The 19260-nt window shown below is 48.4% G+C and overlaps 1 protein-coding gene across 2 annotated transcripts in view; it reads right to left on the bottom strand.

The window, feature by feature from the left end:
* WDR62 (WD repeat domain 62) overlaps positions 1 to 19260 on the bottom strand; it is a 47754-nt gene that overhangs the window by 15750 nt on the left and 12744 nt on the right. The window contains exons 4-13 of one of the 2 annotated variants that reach the window (XM_065925788.1): positions 17109 to 17166; positions 16690 to 16860; positions 15402 to 15539; positions 14814 to 14996; positions 12258 to 12418; positions 10989 to 11163; positions 8820 to 8957; positions 7174 to 7352; positions 5229 to 5320; positions 2930 to 3055 (exon numbers count right to left, since the gene is read on the bottom strand). In XM_065925788.1, the coding sequence (XP_065781860.1) occupies positions 2930 to 3055; positions 5229 to 5320; positions 7174 to 7352; positions 8820 to 8957; positions 10989 to 11163; positions 12258 to 12418; positions 14814 to 14996; positions 15402 to 15539; positions 16690 to 16860; positions 17109 to 17166 (1421 nt within the window). Of the gene's footprint in view, positions 1 to 2929; positions 3056 to 5228; positions 5321 to 7173; positions 7353 to 8819; positions 8958 to 10988; positions 11179 to 12257; positions 12419 to 14813; positions 14997 to 15401; positions 15540 to 16689; positions 16861 to 17108; positions 17167 to 19260 lie in introns of both variants that reach the window. The other variant, XM_065925787.1, reaches the window with a different exon arrangement.

Here is a 19260-nt window from a genome sequence, read left to right as displayed (position 1 = left end):
CAGGCAACTAAGCCCGCCCGCCACAACTAGTGATGCCCGTGTGTCATAACTAATGATAACCATGCGTCACAACCAATGATGCCCATGCACTCTAGAGCCCATGCTCCGCACCAAGAGAAGCCACCACGGTAAGGCTGTGTGCCACAAGGAAGAGTAGCCACCAACTGCTGCAACTAGAGAAAGCCCGCATAGCAGTGCAGACCCGCTCAGCCACAAATAACAATATAAAAAAGAATGATCAGAATATCCGGACAGGGACTTCTTGGCAGTCCAGTGGTTAGGACTCCACGTTTCCACTGCAGGGGGCTTGGGTTCAGGCCCTGGTCAGGGAACTAAGATCCCACAAGCCGCGTGGCACAGTCAAAAAAGAAAAAAAATCCACATAGATCCCAGGCTAGGCTCTCTGCCACTTTGAGCCTCCCCCTCCTGACTTGTCACCAGCCACATTTTTGCAAATGTGAACCCAGGGGCTCAGAGTCACGCAGTCCTTGTCCCAGAGTGCAGAGAGTCAGGACCGGGCCAGGGCTGATCCAGGCATCCTCTGGTTATTAAACACTGTGCTCGGAAGGCAAGCTTTCTCTCTGAGCCTCAGCCTCCTGTCTGTTCAATGAGCCTGTATCAGCCACTGCCCCGTGGAGTGGCATGGAAGCCCCTGGGACAGTGGCTGCCACCTGTAGGTACTATCGATGTTCTTGCTTTTAAGCTTCTCTCTTTATAGAAGAGGAATAATCAGAGCACAAGTACCTCACAGAGTTGTGGTGATGATGACAAGACAGAATGAATATAAAACATGTAGAGCCTTGGTACAATGGATGCTGCTCCTCCGTGACAGGACATTTGCAAGCTCCCAGGCCTGACATTACAAGCTCAGATGTTACTCAAGTGGGAGTCACTAGTCCTAGAAGGAAGAGAGCCCTGTGTATGGGAAGGACCCAGAGAGGGCCTGTAAGTTACTGGTAATGTTTTGCTTCCTAACCTGGGGTGGAGACTCCATGTGTTTAGCAAGATTAGGACCAGGATCAATCAGAATAGTCTCTAGCTAAAAACAAGGGGTGTGTCTAGTTCAGGCTTACCGACTGTGAACTTTGATGTGGATATTTCATTGTATTATGCTGTAAACTATTCGCAGATTTTCTGCTCATTTTTTGGAATATATGATTCAAAGAAAAGAGTTCAAAGACTGACATTCTTTAGCTGGGTAGCTTCAGACAGTTTCCAGTTGGCTGGTGCCCAGTTTACACAAATCATCAATGTTTCGAGCACAATGCCCAGGTGAGCCAGCCCAGTCAGAGCAGGGCTCACAGGAGCTGGGTTGAGGATGCCCATCCTCTCACACCGCCTGGGGCTTTAACAGAGGTCCACACTGTCAGAAGGACCGACTCGTGGGTCACCCCCTTGGCCAGTCATCAGCTCTCCTGGATCTAGACCATTCATTAAAGCTAAGGTCAGCACAAGATTTACTGATCTATTCTACCTACCTCTCCCCTGTGGAATGGGATGGTCTGAACAGTTTTTTAAGGCTGTCTGAGAAAGTTGAGCTGATCAGCATTTGTTAGGTCCTTATAAAGAGATGTGGGTTTGATCCCTGGGTCAGGAAGATCCCCTGGAGTAGGAAATGGCAACCCACTCCAGTATTCTTGCCTGGAAAATTCCAGGGACAGAGGAGCCTGGCAGGCTATAGTCCATGGGGTTGCAAAGAGTTGAACACGGCTGAGCAACTGTGCGTGTGCATACACACACACACCCACATCACAACATAGCAAACACTGTTCATCTTGTTTTTGCTCAGCTCCCAACCACCTGAGACAGAAACAGGGCAGAAAGTGGGGAAGTCCAAGGGACATTAATACATTCTCAGCCACAAGATTATATGTACAAAACTCTTCCTAGTCAAGAACATAGAGCATAGGGATGTATTCTCTCCATAAATGGATTCTTCTTGAATATAGTTTTGAATATGTTCTTGGGTTCTGATCAGTTAAACTCCTACAAGGGCCTGCTTCCCCTTCTCTTGGAATCCCTTAGGGCCAGGGATCTCCAAACTGAATCTTTCCAGTCTTGGAGGGATCCCTTCAATTGCCTGTTTGAGTGAGGGCTTTGAAGGAAGACAGCCTTATGCAAAATACTGGCTGTGTGACTCTGGCTGTCAAGTGGGGTGACTGCTGAGACAGCACAAGGGTCACCACCCAGCACAGAACGAGCCTCCAGTAACTGTCGCTGTCACCCATTTTTCTGCCAAGGTCCCCAGCACCCAACCCATCCTGGATTGGCATTCTGACTTCCTGTTGGAGCACTCGCCTAATGTCAGTTCTCCTAGATCAGAGGTGGAGGCGGGTGGGAACTGGAGAAACAGGAGTCAGACACAGCCTAAGAGGACACGCTAAAGCTCTGGCACCGATAACTGTTCTGGAAAGGGGTGGCACCTCAAGTCAGCACCAGGAAAGTCAGCTCTCAATTTCTGCCAGTGATAGGAAGAGGGGAAGTGTCTTTCCAGCAGCACAGGAGTCACTGAGACCCTGTCCACCCAAGAGAGGCACAGCCGACAGAGGGAGACAGTCTGGATAACTTAAAAGAATTCAACCTTTGGGGGACTTCCTTGGTGGTCCAGTGGTTAAGACTCTGTGCTCCCAATACAAGGGGCCCAGGTTAAATCCCTGGTCTAGGAACTAGATTTCACACTAAGAGTTCTCATGCCACAACTAAAGATCCTGCATGCAGCAATGAAGATGGAAGATCTGAGTTCCACAAAGACCCAGCACAGCCTACTAAATAAATAAATTAAAAAAAACATTCAACCTTTGGATCCAGCTGGGCTTTGAATCCGATGATGCTGCTCCCTTTTTTCTCTAAGCTGAAGGGGGCTCTGCTGTTATGTGCAGCCAAAGGAGCCCACTGAATGAGGCGCAGGATGTAGAAGGCAGGGGCTTACCAGTGAACTTGATGGCCGTGATGGATGAGGAGTGGTCGTCCAGGGTCTGCTCCAGGTTGTAATTCTTCTCCACATTCAGCACGTGGATCAGTCGGTCCCGACTGGCCGAGGCAAGCAAAGTCAGCCCTGTAGGTGAAAGGGAGGTCCTGGGTTCCCGGGGGTCCACTTGATGGCCTGGCCTCTCAGACAGCAGTGTGACCGAGCTTTCCTGGCCTTGAGGAAGGGCATCTCTGGTTTCCTAACTGGAGCCAACTTACCCCAGACCCTGGGACTTTGTATCCCTTGCCACCGGGTCGTGCAGGATGAATCTTGATGTACACATGGACACTCCTCCACCCGTGCCCACACCAGACACTTCGGCAAAGCCCAGCACGCCTTCCTACCCAGTCCAGCTACTGGCAGCCATGAGAGGCTCTGCCAACTTCTCAACCTCTCCAAAACTCCACCCACCCCCTCACTCTCTACACTCTGGCTGCATGAGCCTCACGTAGGTCCTACTGACCATCTGCTGCCACCCTTTCTTCAGACACTGGACCTTCGTGCTGGCCCCCTCAAATGGTGCCTACCCTGGGCACCTGCTAGGTCTAAGGCCTAACAGTGATCTGAGGTGGAGGGGAGCTCAGGAGAGGTGTACTGGATGAAAAGAAATGCAGAGGAAATTTGGCAGAACAGAGTATGGAAAAAGGAAGGAGAAAAGAAGAGCATGGGAAAGAATATTAACCTCATTAGTACATAACTTCACCAAGATTATATTCCTGCCAAAAAGGTATCATCAGAATCAAAACATGAGGAAAACAAACAAATCCAAATGGAAGGAAATTCTATAAGACGACTGGTCTGTATTCTGCAGAAAGACAAAGTCATAAAGACAAACTAAATAAGGCTGTGGAAATAAGCCTCAAGTCAGCACCAGAACAAAGGTGACAAAAGAGCTACGCCAACTAAAGCGTGAACCTGGACTGGAAAGACAAAGGTGCTGCAAAAGACAACATTGGGAAAACTGGCAAAATGGGAATAAGAACTCAAGATAGGGACTTCTCTGGTGAGTCAGTGGTTAAGAATCTGCCTTCCAATGCAGGGAACAAGGGTTCAATTTCTGGTCGAGGAGCTAAGATCCCACATGTCTTGAGCGGCCGCAATTAGAGAAGCAATTAGAGAAACCAGTGCTCTGCAGCAAAGACCCAGCATGGCCAAAATGAAAAAAAAAAAAAGCCCAAGAGAGATGACAGATTTGATAAGATGCACATTGAATAAGATGCACTGTGGTCAGGTAAACAGATGTTCCCGTTGCTAGGAAATGCTTACAGAAGCATTTAAGAGTGAAAGGACAGCAAGTCTTCCTCTCAAGTAGTTTTAATTTTCTCTCAAGTGGTTTAGCAAAAGGAAAAAAAAAACAACAACAGGGCTTCCCTGGTGGCTCAGTGGTAAAGAACCTGCCTGCCAATGCAAGAGACATGGGTTCGATCCCTGGTCTGAGAAGATCCTACATGTTATGGAGCAACTAAGCCCATGCACCACAACTACTGAACCCTTGCTCTAGAGCTTGAGAGCTGCAACTTCTGAGCCCATGTGCCACAACTACTGAAGTCCACACACACTAGAGCCCGTGCTCTGAAACAAGAGAAGCCACTGCAACGAGAAGCCCATGTGCTGAAACTAGAGAGTAGTCTTCTTCAAAAACCAGAGAAAAGCTCACGCAGCAATGAAGACCCAGCATAACCAAAAATGAACAAATACAATTATTTTTAAAAAGAAGAAAAAAATTACATACATGGTATTATTTTATTATGAATGTGTATATACACACACATGCACAAATCCAGAGAAAAGGAGAGAGGGGAAGCAGATAACATCCTATATATAGTCAAAGGGTCAGATAGGATTTAAAGAAAAAACTTGGGGAGCTGTGAAGAATCTGCAGGTGTTCATGATAATATTCTCATAAATTTACTGTAAGCATCGAAATTTTTCAAAAGAATATGTTTCAAAAAAAGAAAAAGAATATGCTTCACTACCGATCTACCTTTTCCAGCAGAGAAGGAGCTCATCCATACATTTACTCATTAACCTTCACCTCTTTAGCCTGAGCAGCTTGGGGTGCTGGGGACCAGGGTAAGCAGCTCAAGTCCTGCCTGCTGGGTCTTGCTTTCAGGAGTCCCAGCCACCCTGGTCCCAGGGCCTGGCAACAGGAATTCTTATTAAATGTAGGAGCCCTAGCTGTCATTCACAGTCCCACCAGACACCAACTGCTCACCCCAGTGGCTCTGCCAGGAAGGCCGTGCCCACAGCACAGGCTCACCTGTCTCCGGCTTGGAGTACTCCAGGCACAGCACCTCGGCATCGTGGGCCTCCACCTTGACCAGCTCGTCCATGAAGTGCAGTTCGTGGATCCTGGGAGACACACACTGCCTGCTGTACCCTATCCACCGCCCCCAGCCCTCAGCCCCAGGTGCTCTGCTCCTACTAGAAAAGGCCAGAGCAGCCGGGTGGGGGACACAGAGAATACCCTACCCTGGCCAACTAGTCTAGAGGTGCCTGACCGTTCTCGGCACCCAGAAAGCTCCCAAGCCTGGGAGCAACTCAGCAGGCACCCGCCCCTTGTGGGCCCATGGGTTAACATCTATGATGGTCCCTGGGGGAACAAGGGTTGGGGAGGGCTGTTATCAGAGGTGATCACTGGGGGTAGGGCAGGGGTCAGAGGTCATAATCAAAGATAGGTCCCATGGGTGGGAACATTTTTGTTGTTTGTTTTGCTTTTGGTGTGGGATCTTAGTTACCTGACCAGGGATCAAACCTGGGCCTTTGGCAGTGAGAGCATGGAGTCCAAACCACTGGACTGCCATGGAAGTCCCAGGTGGGAACATTTAAAAAATATATATTTATTTATTTGGGAGTGCGTGGTCTTACTTGTGGCACACAAACTCTTAGCTGTAGATGTGGGATCTAGTTCTCTGACTAGGGACTAAACCCAAGCCCCCTTGCATTGGAAGAGCAGAGTCTTAGCCACTGGCCCACCAGAGAAGTCCCCCAGGTGGGACCATTTGATTCTAATTTTTTTGGTCACACCCCAGGGCTTGCAGGATCTTAGTTCCCTGACCAGGGATTGAACCCAGGCCCTTGGCAGTGAAAGCCTGGTCCTAACCACTGGACTGCCAGGGAACTCCCTCTCATTCTTAAAGGGTCTCAAATCCAGACTTTCCTCATATTCTTGCCAAATGAAATCAGAAAACAGGTCATCCAGGACTGAAATAAGAAATGGTCATCCCAGCTCCTCCATTCTCCACCTGTGTGATCTTAACCTGACCACTCAGCTCCCCTTTCCTCAGCGAATCCATCTGAAAGTGGTGAGAATAACAGCACTGACACCAGCGGGTCGCTGAGAGGATTAAATCAGTCGATACCCATGGCGCTCAGGCCAGTGGCCGGCCTGGGAGAAGACCATGATGCCCCTGTTAGCTCTCCTTACTGTTTTCCGCCATTCACACTAGGATGCTGTCAACTGGAGCAGCCCCCTGACCTGCTTGGTTTGCCTCATCAGTGACTGACATCAAAACAGCTGCTAACATTTAAAGACCATAGAATTTCACAGAAAAAAATCTGCACAGAAAGTTCTTTTCTGTTCTTCTTGGATGACAGGAATATGTGACAACGTGGAGGCTGTGCTACTGGCAGCCAGTAGCTGTGTGGCAGCTGCCCCTTCACGCGGCACATGGTCTCCAGCGCCCCTGGTCCCTCCCATCCCACCAGAGACCCAGCACTAGGTGGTCACTGTGCACCCTTTCACATTACACCTGATTCCTAAGACAGGGCTCATAGTCTGTCAGCACCTATTGGGCCTGTCACATCTTGAAAAACCTCTGCAGGGTGGTAAACAGCCTGAGCCCTCAGATGTCCCACCCTCCGACCCCTCTCCTAGCACTCCCAGGTCCAGCTGGCATCTTCTCTGAGGGTTCAGCAGTGGTACCATGGGGCCAAGAAGGTGTCACCCTGCCCTGGAGTCATGCAAGTGTGCCTGTCCGCTTGGCAGGCAAAGTTCACATGGCCTGGTCCCTAGGTGGCTACTCTGATATACTGGGAGCCAGCCCTTCTGGAAGCCCCTTCTCAACTTATGTTCCCAGGGCGGGCTGCCTACCAGACTGCTACCCACACTCCCTCAGTGCCAAGGCCAGGGCTCCTCCCCACTGCCCTGAGCACCCGAGCCCAAGCTGGGAGGTGTGCACTAGACACCACCAGGGCCCACTTGCCTCAGATTTCCACTTCGGTCGCCTGAAGCCAAGTGTTGGCCATCAGGACTGACCTGCATGACTCGAACCCCAGCTTTCACGTCCACGGGCATCGCATTCTCGCTCCCCCGGTCTGGGAAGTGTGACATATCCTGAAGGTGCTGGATGTCGTTCTCCACGTACACGACCTTCAGCAGGGTCTGCAGAGAAGAAAGGACTGAGGTCAGTGCTATGAGAACCTCTGAAGCACTTGTGTCTCCTTACAGCCAGTCTCCCAATCTTGATGAGCAACAGAACTCTGATTCTGACTTGGAAACTTCATTACTTAGAATAATTACTATGTCTCCCACACTCCTTTGCATCTAGATGAAGTTGTGTGAATAAATTCTGGTCAATGAGATGTAAAGCAAGTGAAAACTCTTCTTCCTTCCCACTGTCCAGCTGCCTGGAACTTGGATGTGATGACTGGTGCTCCAGTAGCCGTCTTGGGTCATGAGGACAAGGGCCACTCCTTCAAAATGGGTGGTTTTTAAGTCTCTAAGTGCTTCCTAAAGCTGCCAAAACAGCCTGGACTTGTTATTGCTAGGCTATTTTTATGAGCCAGAAAATCAAATCTTTTCCATCATGTTTGGGTTTTTCTATTGTGTATAATCAAATACAACACATATATCACAGGTGCAGAAGAGAAGATGGTTGGGGGAGAAGAGGTGCTAGTGAGGGTAGTAGTAAAGGAGCACTTGCTACACATATTCTGCATTAAGGGCCTTTTTTGTTCTGGTAACACTGACCTCTTTTGGATTTTCCAACTCACCAAGCTCTTTCCTATCTCAAGGCCTTTGTCCCTTGGTGTAGAACACTCTCCCTTCCCCTCTTTATGCTGCCCAATCCTCCCATCTCAGTTATCTCGTCCTCTAGAGGCTGCCCCTAGTGCCACAGATAGAATCAGATGACTATTCACGTATCCTACTCGTACCTCACAACTTTCTTTCATGGTACTTATTATGTTTGGAATTATATCATAGTGTGTGTAGTTACTGGCTCATTGTCTGCCTCCTCCACTAGACGGGAGGTGCTTTGAGAGGAGAAGAATGTGTCTTAGTCATTGATGTGTCCCCAGCACGCAACACAGCACCTAGCACTGACCTTGGTAGTATCTGCAGAATCAATGAATGCATGATTTAGGCCTTAGCTCCCCGGAGAAGCTCTCTCACTGACCTAGCAACACCCAACATTTCTCCAGCAAAGTGTTTTCTCCCCAGCCTCTCATCATGCCAGCACCCCATCTCCGGCCCCAGTCATTGCTAGACAGGGGACGCTTCTGCCTGGCTCAGCCCATCACGTGCTCCCCAGGGGGGTTCTAACCCAAGACTTGGGGAACAATTTCTTCTTTGTTGAGTATATTGGATTACCTGGAGTAGCTGTGTTTACATACACTTAAGAGAGTAGGAGCTGACTCAAAGGAAAGCAAAGAGGGAAGACCATGCCACTTAGAGAGGGAGAGAAAGAAGACTGAGAGAGGAGACAGAAAGTGACATGCTTTGGTTCCTGGTTCCTGCCCCTAGGGAAGTCAAACACCCAGGTTCCATAAAACTCTTTCCTGCCCCCATATTTAGCTTCAAGTAGGCCTTTGTTCCTCCTAACAGACAGATCACAATGAAGCCACTCACATTACTGAAGATGTTCTTCTGCCAGTGAGAGTCAGGGTTGCTGTCCATGTTCCAGAATCGGATGGTATTGTCTGAGGAACAAGTCAGAAAAGATCCTGATGGTAGACAAGCTCTCTGATCTTCAAACTCAGGATACACCTACAGTCCCCAGAGAACAAGGCAAAGGGCAATTCAGTACAACCACTTTGATAACAACACTATGACCTACTATTGGATTGTTGTGAAAAAAATAAATTGCAGGGCTACCCTGGTGGTCCAGTGTTAAGAAGCTGCCAGGCAATGCAGGGGATAGGTTTGATCCCTGCTCTGGGAAGGTTCCACATGCCTCGTGGCAACTAAGCCCATGTGCCACAGCTACTGAGCCTGTGCTCTAGAGCCTGAGGGCCTAGAGCTCGTGCTCTGCAACAAGTGAAGTCCTCGCGCCACAACTAGAGAAAGCCTGCAGGGAGCAATGAAGATCCAGTGCAACCAAAAATAAACAAATACATAACAAAATAAAATCAGTGTTGATGAAAATACAATGATGAAGATATTGAATAATTTGTGACAATAACAGCATAGAGGGGGAGGGACAGAACTACATAAAGAGCAGAGTGTTTGTATACTACTGAACCTAAATTGCTATTATTTCAAGCTAGTTTGTTAAAAATGTAAGATGTTACTTATAATCTTCTAGTAAGAAGGTAACTTTAAAATATACAAAAGAAGAAATGAGAAGCAAATCAAAATGGAATACAAAAAAATCAATTAAACACAAAAGAAGGTAGTGATAAAAGAATTAAGAAACATCAAAGACATAAGAAAGATACATACATGTTCATGACATGATATATTCAAAGATAAATACAAGTTGAAAGTGAAGGTAGAGAAAAAGATACTCCATACAAATAGTAACTAAAAGGGAGCTTTGCATGTCTATAGGAATGTTAGATAAAATAGACTTTCAGTAAAAAGTTATTAAAAGATCAAAACAGACTTTAGTTTTATCTGTAATATTTCATGTTTTTTCCCAAGAAGAATGTTTTTATACATAAATTTTGAAAATTATTTTTTAAAAATATTCTTGAGTGAGAAAAGTACAAGCAACAGAAATGTCAGATTCATGAAGGCAGATACATTCAAGCAAAGAGCTAGATAATGTCTATTCAAAAGGATGAAGTTATTTCTCACAGTCTTGAACTGGGCCACTGAAAACATCATTTATCTAGCACAAACATTTTCAGAAAGAAAAAAAAAATTGGACACAATTCTTTCTCTAAGAGTTGCTTCATCTGCAAGAAGTACCTAGAATACCTTCAGAGAAAAAGTCCCACAGATTCATTCTCAGAAAATAAAGACTTCTTTAATACTTAAAAAACAAAAAAAGCAAGCTTCCCTGGTGGCTCAGTGGTAAAGAACCTGCCTGACCATGCAGGAGACTCAGGTTCAATCCCTGGTGGGGGAAGATCCCACATACCATGGAGCAATTAAGCCCATACGCCACAACTATTGAGCCTGGGCTCTACAGTCTGCAAACTGCAACTACTGAAGCCCTAGAGCTCACGCTCCTCAACAAGAGAAGCCTGCGGACTGCAACTAGAGAGTAGTCCCTGTTCTCTGTAACTAGGGAAAAGTCCACGCAGCAACAAAGATCCAGCATAGCCAAAAATAAAATAATAAAAACAAAAAAAAGCAATAAAGTGCACAAATGCCCTTGACAGAAAGCTCCCTGAGGTACACACGCTCCTGCTGTGGGGCCTTTGCGCCGGCCATACCCCCAGTGGTGGCTAGCCTCACCCCTCTCTTCCTGCAGGTCCCCCACTAGAAGAATGTCACACCCTCCGAGAGGCTTTCCCTGACCACTCTCCTTTCTAAAACAGCACCTTTGATCCCCTTCCCTGCTGGGTGGCTTTGTTTTTCTTCAGAGAGGTATTGTACTCGGCATGTTCTTGACTGATTTGTTTATAGGTGTACTCTACCACCCGGATGTGAGCTCCAGATGAGGACTCATGTCAGCTTCCTGTTCAGACGTGTCCCCAGCACCCAGAACAGCACCTGGCACATACTGGGGTCCAGGAGTATCTCTGGCAGGTATGGCTGAACGGGCTTCCCAAACTCTGCAGAAGCTTTCTCAGCTGAGCCCCCAGGCTGGGGCTGAGCAGGGGTGGGGGGAGGGAGAGAGGGGCTCACCTCCACGTTCCAGACGTAGGAGCTGTGGAAGAGCTCCGACCACACCTTGCCTACTCGGTTGATGTCTCTGACATCCCAGATGTAGATGCTGTGGTCCTTGTACACGCAGGACAGCCACTGGTGCGTGGGGTCAAAGGTCAGCGCCACTGTATCCGGGTAGGTGGCCTCTGCCTTCCTGTGGAAGAGGAAGCTGACAAGGCCACGTGAGTCATCAGTTGCCACCAATGCCACTGTGAGCAGTGACAGCTGCCTCTGGTGACACCCGAGCAGCCCCCCGCCTGGCAGTGCCACCCCTGAAGATCTCTGTGGTAACCCGGCTTTCCCACTCCGACTCTACTGCTCGCTCCTCCATCTTCCTCCTTTGCTATGCTTCTAATACACAGGCTGTAAACTGGAAGCTTCCGCCTGGCCCCTGGGAGTGTTTGAGTTTTCAACTTCTGTCAACATTTCTCTCCCCTCATTTTACTCGGCACAAAATCCATCCTCTCTTGAGCACAGGATCATGGCCTTCTCTCTTGGCCTCAACACATGATCAAAAATCCCTGTACCAGTGAGGATCGGCTCCAAGCCCCTCTCAGCAGCTCCCATCAATGCTCTCACTTGTTATTCTTCCCCCACCCGGCACACCGGGCTCCAGCGACATGGCCTCCTGCTGTCCCCATAACACACTGGGCCAAGTGTGCTGCCCCCTTAAGGCCTCCGCATTCACTGTCAGGACCCAGTTCTCCACACAGCTGGCTTCATCTCACTGCAGAGGTCTCCCCCAGCCACCCAATCAACACAGCCCCATCCCAAGACCCTCTCCTGGAGTCCCTGCTTTACTTCAGCAAAGCATTTAGGACTATCTGAAATGATCTTTTTTATTTTTCAAATGTTTATGTACTCATCCATCATTCAGCACCTTGGGGCTTCCCAGGTGGTGCTAGTGGTAAAGAACTCACTTGCCAATGCAGGAGACATAAGAGACTCGGGTTCAATCCCTGGGTGGGGAAGATCCCTTGGAGGAGGGCATGGCAACCTACTCTAGTATTCTTGCTTGGAGAATGCCATGGACAGAGGAGCCTGGGGGGCTACAGTCCATAGGGTCACAAACAGCTGGACACATGTACGCATTAGACTACAGACACCACGAGATTCTGCTGCCTCCTTAGGGTCTGTATCCTGCTTCCAGCCCAGGGCTGCCAGTAGGCAGACGGATCAGGAAGCATGGGTGGATACCGGCAGACGGACTCTAGGTGGACCCCTCTCCCTCCCTGTGCCGGGCAGTACCTGGGCTCCAGGCCCTGGGCCACATCCACCCCCAGGTAGTGCGGCTTGGGCAGGTTGGTGAGGTACTGCAGGCTGTGGGCTTGAAAGATGCGGACTATCCCATCAGTGCAGCCACAGAAGATGAGCTCCTGACTGACACAGAGGCAGGAAGACAGGGAGACCTGTGGGGGCAAAGGGGACCCAAGTGGACCTGCTGCTTCACGTGGCCCAGATCGGGTCAGCCATGGGCCTCCAGTAAAGCTTTAAAGTTTTCGGATTTAAGAAGCCCATTTTTTGAACTTACTTACACAACAGAAAGAGACTCACAGACTTAGAAAACGAACTTATGGTTGCCGGGAGGCAGGTTACAGGAAGAGATAGGGAATTTGGGATGGACAGGTCCACACCAATATATTTAAAATGCATAACCATCAAGGACCTACTGTGAAGCACAGGGAACTCTGCTCGATGTTATGCGGCAGCCTGAATGGGTGGGAAGTTTGGGGGAGAATGGATGCATGAATATGCATGGCTGAATTCCTTTGCTGTCCACCTGAAACTATCATGACATTGTTAATCAGCTATACCCCAACACAAAATAAAAAATTTTTTTTGAAAAAAGAAACCCATTTTTTGCAGATTTTAAGATTTTTGAAATCAAGATATAAGGTACAATCACTGTAGAAAAAAAGGTGGCAGAAAGGCACACAAAGGCATAAACTGGGGCAGAGTTGTCATTGCTATAGAGGAACTCAGCTGTATATGGAAAATATCTCCTTAGCTGATTGTGACCTCCGAGGTCGCCTGCACTAGACGTGTTGAATTTTAAGCTTAAATTTGATTTCACATTGCTTAAAAATAATTTCATAGAGAGTATATACTTCAAAGCAGCACAGAAAAAAGTTACTATCTTTTAGGAAGGACTACCCATTCAACCAGGGCATGCACCTAAAGGGGTAGGACATGCCAAACTTCTAGATACAGCTTACAGTAGTTATGCCAAATCTACAGACTCAGTTTCTGAGTCTCTAAGAAGCCTCTAAGACCACTACTCAGGGACTAAGCATCTATCTATCAAAACGTCTGACTTGCTTAAAAGCTTCAGTAGTTCTAGCAGGAGGATTCAAATGAGAAAAATAATGTTCAGTGCAACACTGTTGACAATAACCAGGACATGGAAGTAACCTAGATGTTCATCGACAGATGAATGGATAAAGATGTGGTACATATATACAATGGACTATTACTCAGCCATAAAAAAGAACACATTTGAGTCAGTTCTAGTGAGGTGGATGAACCTAGAACCTGTTATACAAAGTGAAGTAAGCCAGAAAGAGAAAAATAAATACCGTATATTAACGCATATATATGGAATCTAGAAAAATGGTATTGATGAAACTATTTGGAGGGCAGGATTGGAGATATAGAGAATGGACTTGTGGACAAAAAACTGGGGGAGGGAGGGACGAATGGAGAAAGTAGCATCAACATATATGCACTAAAAAAAAAAAAAAAAACATATATGCACTATCTGGTGTAAAGTGGATAGCTGGAAAAGAGCTACTATATACCACAGGGAGCCCAGTCTGGTGCTCTGTGATGACCTAGAGGGGTGGGATGGGGGATGGGAGGGAGGCTCAAGAGGGAACGGATATATGTATAATTATGGCTGATTTGTGATGCTGTATGGCAGAAACAACACAACATTGTAAAAATTAAAAATCAAAACAAAAAAATTTTTTTAAAAATGATATTTAACCAACTAGTAAAGACAGGAAAGGCTCAGAATTCTCTACATGCCTCTTGCCAGGCCGTTAACCCTGAAGCTGAGGTCTGGAGGAGAATTGCAACAGCAGGAATAGGATAAGCAGGAAAACTTTGATGTGTCTGCTAACAGCCAAACAGGCACCCAATCCCAGGATGGAAAGACAATTTGGACTCAAACCCTCAGATCCTGAAGAAAAGTGGTTCTGCAATTCACTGATACATCATTTTTTAGTTTAAAATTTTATGTATTTTTTTTAAACTTTTTATTTTTTATTAGGGTATAACCGATTAACAATGTTGTGATAGTTTCAAGTGAACAGTGGAGGGCTCAGCCATACATATACATGCATCCTAAATTTTTATGTATTTTATATAGTCTTTGATTGTAAAAATAATATAAAAATTATTAAGCCCATGATACCTTAAATTAAACAAGGAAAAAAAAGCAGTCCTCCCACCAGCCAAGAATGCCCAGTAAAGAAAACAAATGTGAACTGGATCACACAGTGATGGGGAAGCAATTATAACCCTGACCCGTTACAGAGGCCAGGCAATGTGCTAAGTGCCTTACATATACCATCCCACAGAACACCCCTATCAACTTGGTGAGGCAGACAGTAGTAGTCCCATTTTACAGATGAGAAAACCGAGGCTCAGAGAGCCTCTCCCAGAATCAAATAAGCAGAACCAGAAATCAGACCCTGAGCTGGCGTAACCAGCTATGACGCAAGGGCAGTGCTGTGTGTCTCTGGAGACACGTGTCATGGGAAGAGTGTTTCCCGCACTGAGCGGAGAGAGGGGCTGGGGTACCTTCAGGTTGATCCACTTCTCCAGCACCCTCTTCTCGTTGAACTGGCAGAGGAGGCCCGAGTAGGACACACAGAAGGTACTGCCTGCCATCTGGCCCCGGCCACAAGCCACACCACAGAAGACGTTGTCATGCAGCTCACCCAGGATGCCTGAGCGCCCCACCAGGGGCACCGTGCCTGTGACCTGGAGGGAGAGTGGGGCACAGCGAGACCCTGAACAGACGGCCTAGACCCCGGCCAGGTCACGACAGGCTCTCCTGACCAGTGGACAGGACACAGCTAAATGGGAGAACTCTCAGAAACACCTCCAAGTGGAGAAGGCAGAACAGAACATGCACGCTTCCAGGCAGAGTGGCCGGAGGCCACAGGCCCAGAATGAGGGGTGGCCCCAGGGCCCAGCAGGGGAGAAGAGGTTTCCCGGCAGCTCTGTCAGTCAGTCAGCATCTGGAGAGCAGCCCCAGAGACAGAAGGCCACCCCACTGAGAGGCTAGACAGTCACTGCCCCCGAATCATGGTAGAACCAGGAGTTCCTACTACCCCTGACGGTTCTCCCCTAGGCCTGGCTGAAGGGGTGGGGATGAAAACTCACCTTTGCTTCGGTGGACACTTCCAAGAACCAGAACCTCACATGCCGGTTCCCGACAGTGACAAAATAGCTGCTGTCCTCTGAGAAGGAGAGGGCAATGACCCGGCATGATACCTTGTTGGAGGCCACCAGGATGTCTTTCTGGAAGAATCAGTGAAGAGAAGGTCACCCCAGCACCCAGACTCTTTGTGCCTCTTCTCTCAGCCCTGCGTCTCCCTGACCTCGCCTCCTCCACGGTTGTCTTCCTCAGGCCCTTCTTTTTGGGGAAACCTACATGTGGCCGTCTTATCATTCCCAACACAGAGGAGACTGAGGCCTGGAAGGGGTTCCACATGAGAAGAAGTTCCAGAACTCTCCTCAGGAGTCTAAGTCCTGCAGCCCACATATGGTGTTGAAGATGGCCACAGCTAGAAGCGAAGGACAATGCAACCCACGTTGCTGGAGATTGGGCTCTCACTCCGGGCCCCACTGAGCCCTTCACAGGACAGCTCAGGAAGCCCCTCAAAAATCCTATGAGGGAGGTGCTTCCCCCCCACCCCGTCATGCTCAGGCAGGACTGTCACATGCTCAAGGTCACGTAGCAGGTGATGAACAGAGCCAGGACTGACACCCACTTCTGCCAACTTTAAGTCCTCCCCCAGCTGTTCCCAAGCCCAGCCTTCCAACGCATAACCCTGCGTTCTCCCAACTCAACAAAGTAGATACTATAACATCCATGTTACAGATGAGGAAACAGACTCACAGAAAGGTTAGGTCACTTGCTCAAGGTCACAGCTGGTCAGTATAAAACAAATGATACGTTCCACTAGTTAAGAGCTTGTCACATGCCCTACAACAAGTGCCTAAAATAGGGACTGGCATGCAGTAGGTGCTCAAGAAATATTTGCTGGATAGGGCTTCTCTGGTGGCTCAGTGGCAAAGAATCTGTCTGCCAATGCAGGAGACACGGTTTCAATCCCTGGCCCGGGAAGATCCCACATGCCACAGAGCAACTAAGCCCATGCACCAAAACTATTGAGCCTGTGCTCTAGTCATGAGCCATAACTTCTGAAGCCCGCACACCCTAGAACCCCGTGCTCTAACAAGAGAAATCCCCACAATGAGAAGCGCAAGTGCTGCAACTAGGGAAATGCCTGCACAACAAAGACCCAGTCAAAAGTAAAAATTATTAAACAAACAAAAAGTGTGTTGGATAAATGCTTTACCAAGTTATCTCATTTAGTTCTCCCCATGCCTGAGACTCAGGGTGTTCTGGCGGCTGGCTGTCTGCCACCCACCCACCAGCTCTTACCTTCCAGTCCCAGACGTTGAGCACCATGTCGTGCTGGTAGCCCATGGACACAATGTGCTTCATGTTGGGGGAGAAGGCCACGCAGGCCACGCCATACTTGTGACCCAGCATTTCCGCCACCTGACTCTTTTCTTCCACGTCCCAGATCCGTACAGCAGGTCTGTGCCCATTCTGGGGAAGATGGTGCCATTTACTGCTGCTGGGTTCTGCACCAGGTGAAGCTGGAGGGGCTGTCAGGGCCGAAGCTGGTACTGCCCCAGGGTGTGCCTGAAAGCCATCCCCACCCTGCCCCTTGCCGCATCTGCCATGGGGCTTTCCTGGTCCAGAAAGGAGCTATTCCAGGGATTCCTCAGGTCTGCTGGGGCCAGAGGAATGGCCCCGAGACCCCCCCCACCCACTTCACCATGATCACCACTCACCTCTCCCGTCACTATGTACTTTCCATCAGGGGAGAAGGCCAGAGCGCTCAGAGACTTCCTGGGGACAAGGAAAGGGGTTGATCACTGGTACTGAGGGTAGGCAGGCAGACCCCAGCCTGGCTGTGCTCACAGTACTCAGCGCACCCCTCACTCCCAAGAGGCCAGGAGAGGTGAGCGAACACAGTTCCCTGGAGCCAGTGCTGTGAGCTGGCCCAGCACAGCACCCAGTGTGTTCCTAGCCCATCCTGCAGCCAGGAGAAGCAGGGGCAGTGCACAGAGAAATGAGGTTTTGTAAAAGCAAAGGCCCCTTCCTCCCCCAGACCTCAAGCCCTGATGGAGTGGATACTGCACAGCTCATGGGATTGTAGTTCCCCAACCAGGGATTGAACCTGAGTCCTTGGCAGTGAAAGCGTGGAGTCCTAACCACTCGACCAGCAAAAAATTCCCAGAGACAGAGAATGATAAAGCAAACGTTGGTAAAATGTTAGCATCTGGGAAATATGGGTGAAAGGTATACAGATGCTCTTTGTACTATTCTTGTAGTCTGAAATTATTTCAATGTAAAAAGTCTAAAAGTTGCCAGTGCTTACGCCTTACTCCAGACTAACTGATTCAGCCTTCACTGAGGGTGAGGCCTGGGATCAGGTGACTCTGAAATGCAGCCAGGATGAAAACCTCCACTCTGCCCACACTGCCTCCTAAGACAGACCCACTAGTGACTTAGAGTGAACTCTTTTCAGCTATCTGCTTCAGATCAAGGTGACCTGTGGGCATTGGAGAGGCAACTGGGAGGATGAGAAGAATTGGCCAACGGAGACTTTGACAAATGCCACCAAGCTCCAGCCCATTCCTGCCATGGAGAATGTGGACCCCAGAGATGTGAACCTCTCACTTTTGCAAAATGAGAGGGCATCTGGATTTTTGTGTAGAAAACTTTGAAGGTTGTCGAGTAAGTCTGATATTTAAGACATACATACAAGAAGTACTTCATTTGAGATCACATAGTGAATAAACACGCTTAGATGGGGACCCACCTCTGCACTCATCACCAGTGACAGAACCCACAGTCAGAGCTAAGGGTCCAAGAAGCCTCTTCTAAGAGAGAAGCTGTATCTGCCAAACCATATCTCAGAGACCCTACCTTAGAGATTATACAGGAAGAAGAAAACCCATATCTTCTCTGTCCACCTGGAGAGCTGGGCCAAAGGAGCTAAGCTTGAGCTATCTGTGCAGTATTCGTAGAATAAAAAGTTGCAATGAGGGGAAGGACTGATGGTCCAGTGGTTAGGACTCTGAGCTCTCACTGCCAAGGTCTCAGGTTCGATTCCTGGTCAGGGAACTAAGATCCCACAAGCCAAAAAAAAAAAAAAGTTGCAGTGGAGTGCCTCCCTAAGGTTACAACTCAGTGGGGACCAAAGCCCAAGGATGACACAGTGATCAATGGGACCCCAGGTACCAATTCGGGCCTGCTCAGGGCCAAGAGTCTTCCCCAGTAAAGTGGCAGCTGAAGGGATCTTCCTAAAACCCAAATTACATTCATTCATTCAGGAAACAAGAAGTGCTGTCAATGTCCTAGATACTGACCTAGGGTATAGGGACACAGAAATTAACTAAGAGAAAGTCCCTGCCCCAAGACAGCTCATCTTGTAGACAGAGACAGTAAATATCATCACTGAGGAAATTACAAAGTATATGAAAAAGAAGTACCTTCTGTGGGAAAAAGGAAAAGTGGGGAAGGGAAATAGATAGCATGCTACATGGCTGGGGTGGCTAAGCCCTCAGCCTACAAACGCCCTCTGGTGGCTTCTCTTTGCAATCAGCATGATAGTCAACCCCTCCCCAAGGTGATCTGACTTCTGGGGCTCCAGCCTCACCCATGAAACCCTGACTGCTCCTCAAACAACTTGAGATTCTTAACTATTCAACCTGAGATTCAAAAATGACTTTGCTCTTGCCATCCCTTCTGCCTACAATGCTCTCCCTACACCTTCATATGAGTCATCCCCTCTTTCTCCTGGTCTCAGCCCTAGGAGGGCTCTGATAAGACTCAGATAAGGGTCCTCTGCCTTCCAACCTGCCCAAACACATCCTTATTATTTCCTCCATAGCCAAGTCAAGACTAAACAGCTCTTTTAGTCTGTCTCCCCCACAA

This window comes from Muntiacus reevesi, chromosome 2 (genome assembly GCF_963930625.1).
Source record: "Muntiacus reevesi chromosome 2, mMunRee1.1, whole genome shotgun sequence".
NCBI lineage: Eukaryota > Metazoa > Chordata > Mammalia > Artiodactyla > Cervidae > Muntiacus > Muntiacus reevesi.
Note: the sequence above shows the minus strand (reverse complement) of the source record. Positions and strands in the feature narration are given on the sequence as shown.